The 14,995-nt window shown below is 33.0% G+C and overlaps 2 protein-coding genes across 2 annotated transcripts; one reads left to right on the top strand and one right to left on the bottom strand.

Moving 5' to 3' along the window:
• Positions 1 to 338: 338 nt before the first annotated feature.
• On the bottom strand, positions 339 to 2,553 carry LOC111801149 (large ribosomal subunit protein uL23-like). Its single transcript, XM_023685475.2, has 4 exons — positions 2,447 to 2,553; positions 2,201 to 2,245; positions 819 to 1,179; positions 339 to 541 (listed from the first exon to the last, which is right to left on the bottom strand). The coding sequence occupies exons 2-4, from the start codon at positions 2,211 to 2,213 to the stop codon at positions 457 to 459; spliced, it is 459 nt and encodes a 152-aa protein (XP_023541243.1). The 5' UTR covers positions 2,214 to 2,245; positions 2,447 to 2,553; the 3' UTR covers positions 339 to 456.
• A 3,329-nt stretch (positions 2,554 to 5,882) lies between these two features.
• LOC111805782 (sulfate transporter 4.1, chloroplastic) lies at positions 5,883 to 14,273 on the top strand. The gene is made up of 17 exons (XM_087128471.1): positions 5,883 to 6,473; positions 6,905 to 6,953; positions 7,075 to 7,276; positions 7,668 to 7,836; positions 8,496 to 8,561; positions 8,637 to 8,744; positions 9,250 to 9,357; positions 9,455 to 9,520; positions 9,630 to 9,690; positions 9,816 to 9,943; positions 10,393 to 10,434; positions 10,993 to 11,109; positions 11,993 to 12,044; positions 12,800 to 12,938; positions 13,077 to 13,165; positions 13,533 to 13,609; positions 13,685 to 14,273. The coding sequence occupies exons 1-17, from the start codon at positions 6,153 to 6,155 to the stop codon at positions 14,000 to 14,002; spliced, it is 2,112 nt and encodes a 703-aa protein (XP_086984597.1). The 5' UTR covers positions 5,883 to 6,152; the 3' UTR covers positions 14,003 to 14,273.
• Positions 14,274 to 14,995: the final 722 nt, after the last annotated feature.

Genomic DNA, 14,995 nt, shown 5'->3' with positions numbered 1-14,995 from the left:
TAGTTTATCTCTAATTTTAGAGTTGATTATTTAATGTCTATTTTCTAAAATTTACACAACAATTCATTTGTTTCTTTAATAAATGGTAGAAGTATAACAAAGAAATGGGGGAGAAACAAGCATCAGATATCGCCTAAATGTGAAACATAAAATGAAATCCAATAACAAAAGTAATATCAAAATTCTCAAATAAAAAAATTATGGTAATGGCTAGAAATCCAGGGAAGTAGGGTTAAAATTCTTCAGATCGTTAGTGGAAAGGAGTAAAATGGCCAAGACTAGAGAAATCCAAACTAAAAAATCCAAGCACGAAGTCAACCAGCATTGCAGCAGCAAAGTGAAAAACAACTTGATAATTCTTGACGGAAAATAAAGGTCATTCCATAAATCAAAATTGTCATCGCAGAAGCAGAATCAATCAAATTTTCTCAAACAAAAACAAACGCTAATATCTTCTTAGATAATTCCAATCTTGTTTGCAACATCCAAAGCATCGTAATCGGGAGTCAGCCTAACATACGCCTTCTTGGTTCCATCAGGCCTGCAATTATTATATAAAACACAGTCATCGGGGTGTGTAACATAACTTCAATATAAATTATAGTTATACGATCTTCATAATCAAAGTGTTTAATTTTATTCATAAGGTGACTCGCAAACATATGGTGATAAAATGAGACTGCCTAATCAGCTTATTTTCCACAAGACATTGGATTATTTCGGTCCAGTATGATATTTAAAATTGAGATCACATCCAAAATAAACAGCCCAACTCAATATTCTAAGAAGAAACTATAGAAATGCTTGAATAAGATTACCTGATCAACGTGTTCACTTTCTTGGTCTGGATGTCATACATCTTCTTCACGGCATCCTTGATCTTCTTCTTATCAGCACGAATGTCCACAATGAAAACCAAAGTATTGTTATCTTCGATCTTCTTCATTGCAGACTCAGTGGTCAAAGGATATTTAAGAATCTGATACTGGTCCAACTTGTTCCTTGGAGTAGCACTAATACGTGGATACTTGGGATTTCTATCCTTCTTCAATGTCTTCGGCCGGTGAAATGTGACAGATGTCCTGATCTTCTTTGCTTTCTTAAATGTTGGACCTGATTTAACTGCCTTCGCAGCTTTCAAGGCTTGAGCCTTAGGATCGGCCTTCTTGGAGCTGTCAGCTGAGGGAAAAGAAAGGTATCAATCAAACCTGATTTAATCACTTAAAACTAATCACGTATACAATTTCTTGGGTGGGCGTTCTTGAATTCAGCCTTAGATGAATATGGTAAAGAAGTTTGTTACCCAACGGAACACACATATAAATGACTAATTATCATTATCACGCACCCCAATCTCTTATTATGATAGAAAAAAATCCAATTCAACTTGATTAGGCCAAGTTCCACCATGCATGCGTACTATTCTATTAATGAGTAACAGTTTTAAAAAACAATCCTATTTCAGAAGGAAAAAAATTTCAGATCAAAGACGTAAAATTCTGGAGAAACGCAGGCAAAATGTATCAAATAATGAAGAAAAGATAAGGAAACAAGGCCATGTTCGATAACCAATGGGTTTTTGGTTTTGGAAAATTATGCTTAAGTTTTTGTCAAACTGGACCTAGGATATTCAAAAAAAGAGCAGGTTATCCACTCATTTGATAGTTTCAATTTGAAATTAATTTCATTAAACCAACTAATTTATTAAATAAAACTTACTTCAGCAAAGTCATAGAGCATCCATTTCATAAAAATAATAGAATTAATTTAGTCCATAAAACTCAATATCTCACAAACCTACCACTTGATAACTAGAACACCTACCTTCTAAAATAGACTTGATAACATAGTTAATAAAAATGATAAAACTACTAATAAACTTCAAATCGCCATTTTTCGATTTTGGCCCTACACAATCTGTTTGGAATAATGTGCTAACCAGACCAGAAAAGAAAACAGGCGAGACTGTGAGAATCAAGCAAACCTTTTGTTTGAAGTCAGTAACCCGCTGACTAAAGTCTAAACAGATTACTCGGATCTTGTTATTTTGTTCTTACGATAATATCTGGTTAATATCGAACGGCGGTCATGAGAAACGAAATTAAACGGAAAAGAATGTGTAGCAGATATTCAACTCTAAATGCACAATGTTATAAACAGAGCCACCGATAACTGTTTGAGAGAGAAATCGATAACTTACCTTTTGGAGCCATTGCAGAATCCTCTACCTAATCACTACTCCAACCTGTTGATAATAGAAGCGACGGAAATATATATCAAGGATTGCAGAAAACTCTCAACAAATTAACAAGAAAAATACTAACGAAATCTTAGACTACGCATACGAATCCAAGTAATGGCAACATATACAAACTCAAAAACACTAAGAACAAACAATCAGCTATCGATATTTTAAGAGGAAGTGAAACAGATAAAAGGTCCTTACCCAGACGAACAGCTGCTATCTGGAAGGCTAGGTTTCCGCAGTTCAGAAGGCGAAGCGGCTTATATATTAGGGTTTTGTAGAAACATATATATACTTGCGGAAAATAATTGAAGATTAAATCTCATTTTTGCCCTCGAAAAATAATATTATTGCATTAATATATATATATTATATATATATATATATAATAACTTTACTTCCACCAAATTTTAAAATATATTCTATGTTTTTTCTTTAAATAAAATTATTTATTTTGGAATTTTCGAAATAAAATATATCACGGAGATGAATGTCGAACCCCGGCATGGATTGATGGAGCAGATTAGGGATAACCTTGAAATTTGGTAACGTCGGTTTTTGCATTACGGAAAATTTAAAAACTATATAGAGGATTTGAGCGTTTTAGCTCAACTGAGTCCTGTTCGACTATAACCTTCTTTATTACTATGTTCTTGAAAAAATCTCTAATTAGTCGGTTTTTGTAGCAAATTCCGCTATTTTATTTTTATCAAATAAATTTTTAAAAATCTTTGAAATTAATAATGATTGGTTTTAATATTTATTTAATGTATAAGAATTAAATTTATACTAAAATGGTAAAATACTGCAACTAAAATGGTATTTAAAGGCCCACCCAATTTTGGGCTTCGCTCAAGGCCAGGCCCATATTGGCCCATTACACCTGTGTCTGGCCCAGTTGGTCCAGTTTTCCCCTTCCCTCCCGTAGACTGCTACAGTTTATATATATATTATTATATCTATATATATTATTTTTTTTTTTTTTTTTTTTTTTAATTTTAACGACTATCTCATGGATGAGTTCAAAACTTAAAATCGTGTGGTACATATTCAATCTAAAAGAACGCTGGTTAGATTAGATCGAGCTTACGTAACAAAATTTGTTGGTTAACAAGACTTAATCGTCATTTACTTATAGACTATCGGATGTAAATGACTAGTCATTAATATTTGTGAGCTCTATCTGTTGACATAGACAAAATTTACGAGCATAATTGTATATGTTATTTTAATGACAAATTTAAGTGTATACGATATGCTTCAATTAATGAAAATATTATTTTAATATATCATTGGTAAAAGACACGTCCCAATAATTTGATTTCGTTGGTTTCATACTTTTGGAATTACCAATTATATCCATAATTATGCATTCTACCGAAGTCAAAAGGTGAAATTTGGTGATGCACTTATTTTTATTTTAAGGGTGGCTCGATAACACCACTAATTCATACTATACAACCCAAACGGTAAAAATAGCTTTTTTCGGTGTGGGTTCGGTTGAATTTTTTTAAAATATAAATTTCGGGTTGACCCATAGATTAAATTTCCTTGTCGGGTCAACCAAACTAACCAAACAAATAGGCTTACAATCCAACCTTACCATATTTTAATATTATTATGAAAATTATGAATATTTAACGTTTGCTTTGCGATACATTATGATTTTATAACAAATTAATTATTAATGTAACGTTTAATAGTTAAATAATTTTTTTTTCTTTTTCAAATAACTTAATTCAGAAGATTTTGTCGTACGTGTCCACTTTATTGGCTTTTGTCCACCTATCCTCTTGCGACACGTGTGTGATTATTCACCTCAAATCCCCGCTCATTAACCGTCGATCGAACTTTAATTTTGGACCAAGTAAATGATTTGAAAACGAAATATCGGCAATTCTCTTTACTTGGGACCCACCACTTATACATTGCCATAGCAATATAATAATAATAATAATAATAAATATATTGCAATATTAAAATGGATGATGTAATATAATGACTCGACCTAAAATTATCATTAAAATAAAGTTAATGATATTAAAAACATAAATTTCAACGACACGTCTTAATTATCTTCTTTCAAAAAACTCGCATTTTTGTTGGTTCGTCGTCGACAAACCCACCAATATTGATCCCGTGTCTACAACGAAACTCAAAATAGGTAAATTTTACCTAAAACATCAAAAAAATTAGTTGAGTAATATTTACTTAATCCACCACATTTAAATGGTGTGAAAAAGTTCTCTATTTATAATCAAATAAATTACAACTATATGTAAATGGTAATAAATGGAAAGAACAATGGAACCATACCTAGGTTAATAAATCAAATATCTAGATATTTACCTTATAGTAAAATATTAAATATGATATACATGGTAAACTATAATTTAGTATTAAATATCTTTAACAGAGCCAAATCGAACCATACTATTTTGTATGAACCGAGCATTGAATCGCAGTTTTCAACCTACTTGCTCCATAAAGACTATTGGTTTGCATGACGCAGAAGAGAGAACAGTAGTAGCACACACATAAATGAGAAGGAAAAACGTCATCAAACATGACGAACAACTCCCTAAAATCATTGTTGGGCTGATCGTGCAGTAATCCTAATATGCTTCAGCGACTAACGAGATGGAATACTGAAACTAGTCGACAATCAAATGAAAAATGACTAACGACCAACACAGAAAATTGATAATGGATAATTTTGAAGCCAAATTTGGTCGTTTTAAAGGCACTATACTCCAAGTTTAAACGAGCTAGATGCAGTAAAAACTAAATTTATAATTAAATACCTTTTTTTTTTTCATATATATATTTTAAGAAAAAAGTTAAAATAACATAATTAGGGACAAAAATAGGGCCGGGTAAAATCCAAACCAAGATGCATTCTTCACCACGCATCTCCCAATTCTGAATGTGGACGCTTTGTCGTCCCATTACACCAAAAGCCTTAATTCCGGGCCGCACATTTATTTTAATTAATAATTTTAAAAATACGATTTTTTATTTTATTTTATTTCTTTGACAATTAAAAACAATAACTATTAAAAAAAATAGTATATCTCAAAACTTCCTCTTATGAATTATTATATAATATTTCAGAATTTCCCTCTCATTAATCTTTCTTATTAATATATTATATATATATTAAATCAATAATTTTTTTTTAATAAATAATAGAAATAAGTTAATCAATAAAATAATAATAACGTGCTAAAATTTTATATTTTAATCTGATATTCATATTTATTTTATTTATATTTGTCTTATTTAATGAACCGTTAAATATATATTTGAACCTTAAAACGATGTTTAAATTGAATATTTGTTGCTTTAATTTATAAAAAGTTAAAATGTAGACGATGGTATGTAAATATTTTAATTAATTAATTTTTTAATTATACCAATAATCCAACCAGATAAATGATATGGCTGCAATAATAGAATATTATTACAGAATTAATGAATAAATTAAAATGAAGTTGAAATTGAATTAAATTAATATTAATATTAAGTTGAAATTAAAATTAGGTTGAAATTTAATTAATATTAGAAGTTGAAATTAAACTAATTTAATAAATATATAACCAAGGAGAGTTTTGATTTGTACTAAAAAAAGAAAAGAATCAGTATTTATTTATGTGGTGACAGGTGATAAATAGGGAGAGGTTCTCTCATCCGACGGACGAGGCCGAATAACAGTCAACAATTTCAGCAGTGAATTGCAAAATTTTCCCGGGAAAGTAATTTGATTCCGGCGAGAAAGTTTCTTCAATTCTATACCTGCTCCGATTACGTCTCCATTCATTGAATCAATGGTGGAGCTCTAGTTTTTCCTCTCCCAACTGATTGAGATTCATCGGAGCCTGAACAATTCCTTGCTCTGGTTTTGCGCATGGAGATTAGCTACGCATCACCTAGCGCGTCTAGTCTTGCTTCCTCTAATTCTGCCCTTTCATCCATGCCTTCCTCCACCCGACCGGTCAAGGTCATTCCCTTGCAGCATCCTAGTACGACGTCGTCCTCGCCGGCCGGTGGTTATTCCGCTGGCGTTCTGGTGAAGAAATGGACGGGGAAGGTTAAGCAGATGACTTGGATTAACTGGATGGAGCTTCTGCTACCGTGCTCGCGTTGGATTAGAACGTATAAATGGCGGGAGTATTTACAGAGCGATCTCTTGTCCGGGATTACCATTGGCATCATGCTCGTTCCGCAGGTGCGATTTTTAGTTCAATCTATCAAGCATGAAGATATTAATGACTGTGTTACCTTTTTCCTGACATCAACTGTCACATTGATATGATCCAACTCTTTAAGTTCTTGCTTGACAATTAAAAGCTTCATTTCATCAATTTTGGCATTATATTACAGTGTAACCGATAATTGTTAAGAGTGAACAATGAACATTATGAACTGTACAAGTTAAAACTAAGCTAGCTGATTGAGTTGTTGAAATAAGAATAATTTATATGCTGTTCCAATTAGAAAGTTCAAATTTCTATCATTATAAACGTAAGTGTTCTTATCCGATATCAAGGTTCTCTTGGAGATTTTGGCCTGTTTAAGACTCTAAGTTAGTTACATCTTTCACAATATCCGACTGTTAGTCACTGTCCTGACTCCTGATTGCTTGTTCTTATTTACCAGGCAATGTCTTATGCGAAATTAGCCGGACTTCAACCAATATATGGACTTTGTAAGAAAACCACTCTTAATTTCAATAAACTTCCTCAAGTTTTTATGCTCAGAAATCTGAAGGCCTCTTTGTTTTAAATTTCCTATTTTCATCTAACTCTGTAATTCTTATTGCAAGGCAGATTCTGGTTTTCTCCCTTTGTTCGTCTATGCATTTTTTGGTTCTTCTCGTCAGCTTGCTGTTGGTCCAGTAGCATTGGTTTCTCTCCTGGTTTCTAATGTCTTGGGTGGAATTGTCAATTCATCCGAGGAACTATATACTGAACTTGCGATATTATTGGCACTCATGGTTGGAGTATTGGAATGTGTGATGGGGCTCTTGAGGTAGGTATCCTTTTCCGTTTGATGAGATATTTGTTTCATATAAAATGTTATCATTTCATATTCATATCTCAATTTTTAGAGGTCTTTAACAATCTAGATGGTTGAATCATGCTGATTTTTATTTTGTTTTGCAACGTTTTATAGCACTTCTTAAATTGAACATTGAGCATAATAGTTGTTTTTTTAAAATCCTGTTTGTGGCTGTGTTATACGACTAAAGCATTACTTTTGGAGAATGAATATTTCACTTCTATGACAGCTAGTACCTTTAACCAACACTAATCTAATGGAGAATACTTTTGTAGATTTGGTTATGAAGGAAATTAATCTTCTACGAGTTTTTTAATTTTATTTTACCTGATTATATACTCTATTTGTTGCCTTATATCAGGCTTGGGTGGCTTATTCGCTTTATCAGTCACTCTGTAATCTCTGGCTTTACTACAGCTTCTGCCATTGTGATTGGATTATCCCAAGTGAAATACTTTCTGGGGTATGATGTATCAAGAAGTAGCAAAATTGTGCCTCTAATTGAGAGCATAATAGCTGGAGCAGACGGGGTACGTATTTTGGGCACTGTATTAAATATCCTTGTGGCATAGTAAACTAGGTTTTGATTCAGTACTCAGCTCATCTTGCTATCAACAATCAAGCTACAAATGATTTCTTCCCACGTTGTTGGTATAATGTATCTAAATAGTTAACTTAACTAGGGTATGGGTTTCTCAACCAAAGTCAAAGATGCCAATTTCCATGCAGGATAATACTTTGAAGCATGGTCGTATCTGCTTAATTAAAATTTCACCATCAAGTTTGATAATTTTTATATCGGCTCACAATGAGTATTTTGTGATTTTTATTAGAGGAGCTTTAGACTAAATAACTTTTCATTCTATGCCAATTTATAAATACCCAATCAAACTTCCTACCAAATGGCTCTTGTTGACTCTTTCTCCCTCTGTCTAACTTCCCTAGGATGCACTTTAAATTATTTTGCATCAACTCCTTTTTGGCAATTGATTTGAAGTTCTAATCCTGAAACTCCCTTTGCTTGTTTAACCTTTCTAGTAGAATATTTAGTTTGAAACATCAACTAATACAACAAAAAGAATGAGGGAAATTAAGTAGATAAAGTATCTTCGCGTGATTTTTTGTTACCGGATTTGCACTTTATTCAATTTTCTTTATTTTACCAGCTAATATAGTTATTTATTTATAGTTCTTGTGGGCACCTTTCATAATGGGATCAGTTATCCTTGCAGTACTTCAAATCATGAAGCATTTGGTATGGATTCTTATCTACTTATTAAGTATTAAACTATCATTAGATTCGTTTTATGATTTTAGCATTCGTGATTAGGGAAAAACAAGGAAGCACTTACGGTTTCTCAGAGTTGCTGGTCCCCTTACAGCAGTTGTTATGGGTACAACATTGGCGAAAGTATTGAATCTGCCATCCATTTCATTGGTAAGCATTGATAATAAAAAATTAGAATTCTTTCTAGATATATTAATTACTTTATACAGATTCAACCCATTTTCATGCAAATGATCTTTCTAACAATATGCTTTAAACCACTTTGTGGCTCTTTTTTTGCGTCTGTCTTTGTTTTCTTTCACGCTTTTCAATGAAAATTTGGTTTCTCATCAAGATTTTTTTTTTTAAACCAAGATCTTTTTAAATTTCTTTGTGATGCTCCATAAACTAAAATTTAGCAATGATGTTTGTTAATTCTGAACAAGGCACAAATGGTGACCTTGGTAGTTTAAGTGAATACACACTTTTGATTTTCATACCAACGTTATGCCATCGGGCTCTTTATCTGGCCATAAGAACATATAACTGTTAACCCTCGACATATTTGTTAGTTGTATAGTTGTTTTTCTCTTTCTTTTTAAATGGATTAGAAACTTAATATGAATACGTTTATAATGAGCTGGAAATGCTTATTAAAGAAGTGGTACTGGTTTAGGTTGGAGACATTCCCCAAGGCCTTCCGAAGTTTTCTGTTCCTAGAAGTTTTGAGCATGTGAAGTCGTTGATTCCAACTGCCTTTCTGATCACAGGAGTAGCTATATTGGTAGGAGAAGTTATTCATATCCTCTATTTTTGCTGCATGCATTACAATCATGCTTAATGCTTAGTGGTGTTTTTTGGACTTTTCTTTTTGTACTTAGGAATCTGTTGGGATTGCGAAAGCATTAGCAGCCAAGAACGGGTACGAGTTAGATTCAAATCAGGAGGTATGCTGCTTTTGTCCTTTGAAAATTATTAGGAAGTTTTACACCTCTTAAAACTGACTGCATCACCATGATAAAAGTGAATTCTGGTTTATATTATTTTATTGAACAGTTATTTGGTCTTGGAGTATCCAATGTTGTTGGCTCGTTCTTTTCAGCATATCCCACAACAGGTAGTAACTTTAATGTTTAATATTATTCAGTTGCTAATCACTGACTCATTAGAAGTCTATAGTAATTTGAATTGCTTTGTTTAGTGAATCGTTAGTGTAACTAATTTTTTCCATTGTTTTTGTAGGTTCTTTCTCAAGATCAGCTGTGAACCACGAAAGTGGAGCAAAAACTAGCTTATCTCAGATTGTTACAGGAATCGTTATGGGCGGTGCCCTTCTTTTCTTGACTCCATTGTTTGAGCACATACCTCAGGTTTATCTCCATTATCCACACATATTAAAGACATCAACACAACCAGGACGATAGCTTGTACTTGGACCAGATGATTGTTCATTCCATTGCATTCCCATTTCTTGTCACAAAATGAGCCGAAATACTAATGTTGCAATCATTGTTTATTACGTGGAATAGGAGCTAAAAAGAAAATGTGATTATTTTATGCTGAACTCTTTTTAATCTTTGAAGCTCAAACTTTTAGGTTGAAATTGACTTTAACATTTAAATTATTTCCTATTACTCTCTTTCGTATACCATATTGGACTTGGGCTAAAATTCACTGATTGTTGTTTTTGAAGTAGTTTGAGATTCCAATTCTATTTGTGCCATAAACTAGAAAAGGCTAGAGATGTTAGGCTAGACTAAATTCAAGCATTTTTTAATTAGAGATGCTAACTTTGCTAATTTGTTTTCTTTTATCTCAGTGTGCTTTGGCCGCCATTGTGATTTCCGCTGTAATAACTTTGGTAAGCACTGCTGATCTAGTAAATTCTTTTTCTTAGTTAGATGTTCTGATTATATTAACAATTGATGACTAAATGTATTTCTTATCTAATGAATAAGCTAATTCATGAATAGAGCACACGATCATGATTATTCATGTTTATTACTACAATTATATTGAGTGATATTTCTTATTTGCCAATATGTTGTTTAAGTTGATTGATTTTGCTCAAGAAAAGGAACTAGGAACAAACTATTAAGTTTTGTGGTTAGTTCTTAATATAATTTGGCTGACAACTTCTGTGTGAAATTCCATATCCGTTGATTGCAAAAAATCATCTTTCCTGGTTTATTTAAATAGGAAATTCAAGGACGAGTTGATAAACTAGAATTATCATTCGATGCGCCAGCGAACATTTTCATGGTGATACGATAATAAAGGGAACAAATTTCCCGGCTTGTTTCAATGAGATTATCAGTTTAGGGGACTTTTCTTTTCTTCTCATGATTGTAGATGAAAGTGCATTTAGAGTTGTCGTGAACAACTTTAAGTCATCTTACTTCGCATATTATTGTTTCAGGTGGATTACGACGAGGCTATTTTTTTGTGGCGTATAAATAAGAAAGATTTTCTTCTTTGGGTGATTACTGCCATTACTACGTTGTTCCTTGGTATTGAGATTGGTGTCTTAATTGGGGTACGTGCTTAAAATCTGACATGATACAGTAGTTTTATTTCGATAATTGTTTGCTGATTTTTTGGTGTGTTTAAATTTATAATGGAAACCGTTTTTTCTTTGGCTTTCAACTCGAACAAATTTATGGTTTTGATCTTTAGAGTTCAGAAGTAGGATACATCTTGGTTTTATATTGATAAAAAAAAAAGGAACTTACATTAGAAAAAAAGGAGTGGTCGAACCCAACGAATCTTCTAGAGTCTGTTAAACATCAATAATCCTCTTCTTCACATCTCTTAGAGTTGGTTTCTTCTCCCTCATGTTCTGAATGATAATTGGGACGCTCTTCTTCTTTATTGAATGTTTTGATCTCGCTAGAACTTCTCGTTGGTGCTCAGTGCTCACTTTCCAGCTTATTTAAACACTATTCTTCAAGTGTTATACACATAAATTGGGATGTTTTTATTCATTCTTACTAATTGGTTTTGTCATATTCTTTACTTTTCCTCTTCTTTGTTCTTTTCACTCTTTTGAGAGTTTGTATCCCTGAACATTTTTGCATCTTTTCATTTATCAATGAGAAGTTTGTATCTTGTTCAAATTCTACATCATATCATAATAGAAAAAAGAAAAAGAAAAACACCGCTATAATTAGTTTAAGTAACGACACCTTTTTGCTTGTAATCTACCATTTAGATTTATATTAACCTTTTCTTTTAACGTTAGTGTTAGAACTCACTGTGTAGAATGTAGAAGTACAAGCTTACGTATTAGGCCATTTTTGTTACTAAAATTAAAGTATGCTTTTAAATATGTTTCCGTTAACATTGTGCAACTCTTCGACTGCCTATTTCCAAATAATACCATTAGAAGCTTGCGGTTTAATGTGAATTTCTTACTGTAGGTAGGTGTTTCATTGGCCTTTGTCATTCACGAATCTGCAAATCCACATATGGGTAAGTGGTTCAATTTCTAATTCTTATATGTGAAACCTGGCATGCTGTGTGCCACATTTAAGTCTTACCTCTTTTGAAATCAGCGTTGTGTGATTGATTTGGATATCTTGTCGAGATGGACGGTGAATTTCCATCTAAGCCCAAACTATAAATTCTGTAGTAATTATGCTTTCTATTTTCAAACCAATCAAAACAATTAGAGGGAAACTTCTAAATTTCCTGATTCACTGTTCGTCCCTATCTCAACTACATTCTGATTGGTGATGCTTAAGATGCGTGTAAGAACCCAAGTTCACCGCTAGCAGATATTATCCTCTTTGGGCTTTTTCTTTTGAACTTCTCCTCAAGATTTTTAAAACGCGCCAGCTGGGCTGTTACAGTGCGTGTTTTTTTAATTACTTCGTACTTATTCCTTAACCCCCAGCCTATTTATTTTTGAGGATATCCTCAAAGGAACAAAAGCTCGTAATTGATCAATAAAAATAAATCATCATTGTTTACTTTAAATATTTTGAAGTATCCTGATGAAAGCAGAGACTTGGAACAGAATTGTATTGGAAATGTTGAAGAAAAAGAAAACACATTAAAATCTTCCACGTAATTCAAAGAACTTGGAAACCTCCCTCCCTAGGTTTCTTTGTTCTAAATCACTCTATTTGTAGTCACCTTCTTAGCAAGTGACTAATATCCGTCTAAAACAATGGTATCATATCCTCATAATTCAATGTTAATTCTTTGATTTGTTCCTTTTACAGCTGTATTGGGGCGTCTTCCTGGCACAACTGTGTACAGAAATATTCAACAGTATCCTGAGGCATATACTTACAATGGAATTGTGATTGTTCGGATTGATGCACCAATTTATTTTGCAAACACGAGTTACATCAGTGACAGGTGCCTTCTCCTACTCATGGTCTTCTTAGTTTTTGGCGTACTCGTCCTCTCAATCACATTGAAAACAATAACTTGCTTTTTTACCCTCTAATTTTCCCAAGTAAACAAACACAATGAAAGGATTTTTTTTGTTCAAAGGCTACGTGAATATGAAGTTGAAGTGGACCGATCTACTGGTCGTGGGCCAGATGTTGAAAGAGTCTATTTCGTGGTTATAGAGATGGCACGTAAGTTAATTCACTCTTACACTCTGCTTGTTTTTATGCTTTTAATGGTATGCTCCTCCTAGTATCTAGTGGAATTTGTAAACTACGTTTGGGAAGGATGGGATTGCGACTCAAAATCATGTTTAAAAGTGATTTTTAAGTGCTTTTGAAGCCACTGACACTTGAAATATTAGGTGAGAAAATCCTTATAAATTGCTTTTGGCTGCTTGTTAAGGAAGCACTTAAAAACACTTTCAAAAAGCATCAAAACAATTTAACATTAAGCACTTTTTACTAAATTGATTATAATCAACATATTTATTGACCCCTTTGGTCTAAATTATTAATCTTTGTGTTCATTTTTCCAATGCGTTCTCTACCTTCCCAGCTGTTACTTACATAGATTCAAGTGCTGTCCAGACTCTAAAAGATTTGTATCAAGAGTACAAACTTCGTGATATTCAGGTAAGTTATAACTTCTTTACTCGTACGACAAATAATCACTGAAGATTTCTTCATAACCATTTGGTTTGTATATAGATTGCCATTTCCAATCCAAATCGAGATGTTCTACTTACATTTTCAAGATCTGGCGTTGTTGAGCTTATCGGGAAGGAGTGGTTTTTTGTTAGAGTTCATGATGCAGTTCAAGTTTGTCTTCAGCATGTGGAGAGCCTAAAGGAAACAACCAAGAGACCAGTTTCTTCTCCAAATGATGCATCGACCTATATCCAAAGGTTAGTGAAGTCTAGAAATGAGGATTTATCAGTGAGCCAATTAGAGTCAGGCTTCCAAAAGCTTCCAAGTTCTAATGAAATTGACCCTCAATTGGAACCATTACTGTCTCGAAATCCTTGAAAATGATTTGGTCCTTAGTAATTTTTTATTCGCATGCGTAGGATGTCGATTATTTTGTAAAGCCGTGCATATGTATGCTTTTATTGTCCCAATTTACTTTGTGTATGTAAATCGATTTGTGGTGGTGATATTGAGAGAAAAATTAGTCTATTTTGTAAAGATTTCGAGATGAATTCGGGTTGATTATGAATTCAGTTTGATGTATGCTACGAACAGCCAAAAAGTGGATATGGTTTGATATTATGAATGCTAATGCAATTGGGTTTCTTAATTTGATCGCCGGTTGTAGTTTTGGGGAAGTAGTAAATGTATGTGTTGTGATCTAGTAATAGTGTAACGTTTGAGTAAAGGAAAGGTACATGAATGATCGAGACCACCTTCAAATATCAATTATCTTGAAAATATGAAATTGTACTTAAAGAAATGCTTGGAGAATTGATATTTAAGTGTTCTTGACTGGGAAACATTTTACATTAGGTGACCTCTTGGAACACAAATTTTCAACGCATGAAAGCAGTTCAAGACAAGTAAGATACTCGGTCACATCGCATTGCATGTAGGGAAATGTTGAGTTTACCAAGTGTTGTATGTGAATTCCTCACGTGAGTTGTTACAAATACCTTAATAATACGATTTCTATCTTTTTTTTTTTTTTTTACTACGTTAGTTTTCTAAACCATATGTCATTTAATTTACGCCAACGAATAATAGGTATCCCCACCCCGGTAGAATCAGTTAATTGTGTAATAGGTGACCATTTTGCGCGGTTCGAAGGGAGCTTGAGTTAGTTGCCGATGCCCGAGTGCGTCTTGACCCCTATCCAATTTTTGGGCCAATTCCCTCTTCGTACTACCAAAAAAAATGAGATTCTTGCCCAATCCAAGTTTTCTGCTTACTAAACTAATACCTATTTTGTTTAGTTTCGTTAGTTTATCGGGATCTCCCATTTTTTCCTTTTCATTTTACTACATTTTGTTTCAAAACGTCTATGAA

Source organism: Cucurbita pepo, chromosome 1 (assembly GCF_057944985.1).
Source record: "Cucurbita pepo subsp. pepo isolate OVF chromosome 1, ASM5794498v1, whole genome shotgun sequence".
Classification (NCBI taxonomy): domain Eukaryota; kingdom Viridiplantae; phylum Streptophyta; class Magnoliopsida; order Cucurbitales; family Cucurbitaceae; genus Cucurbita; species Cucurbita pepo.
The sequence above is the reverse complement of the archived record's forward strand: the minus strand, read 5'-3'. Positions and strand labels throughout refer to the sequence as shown.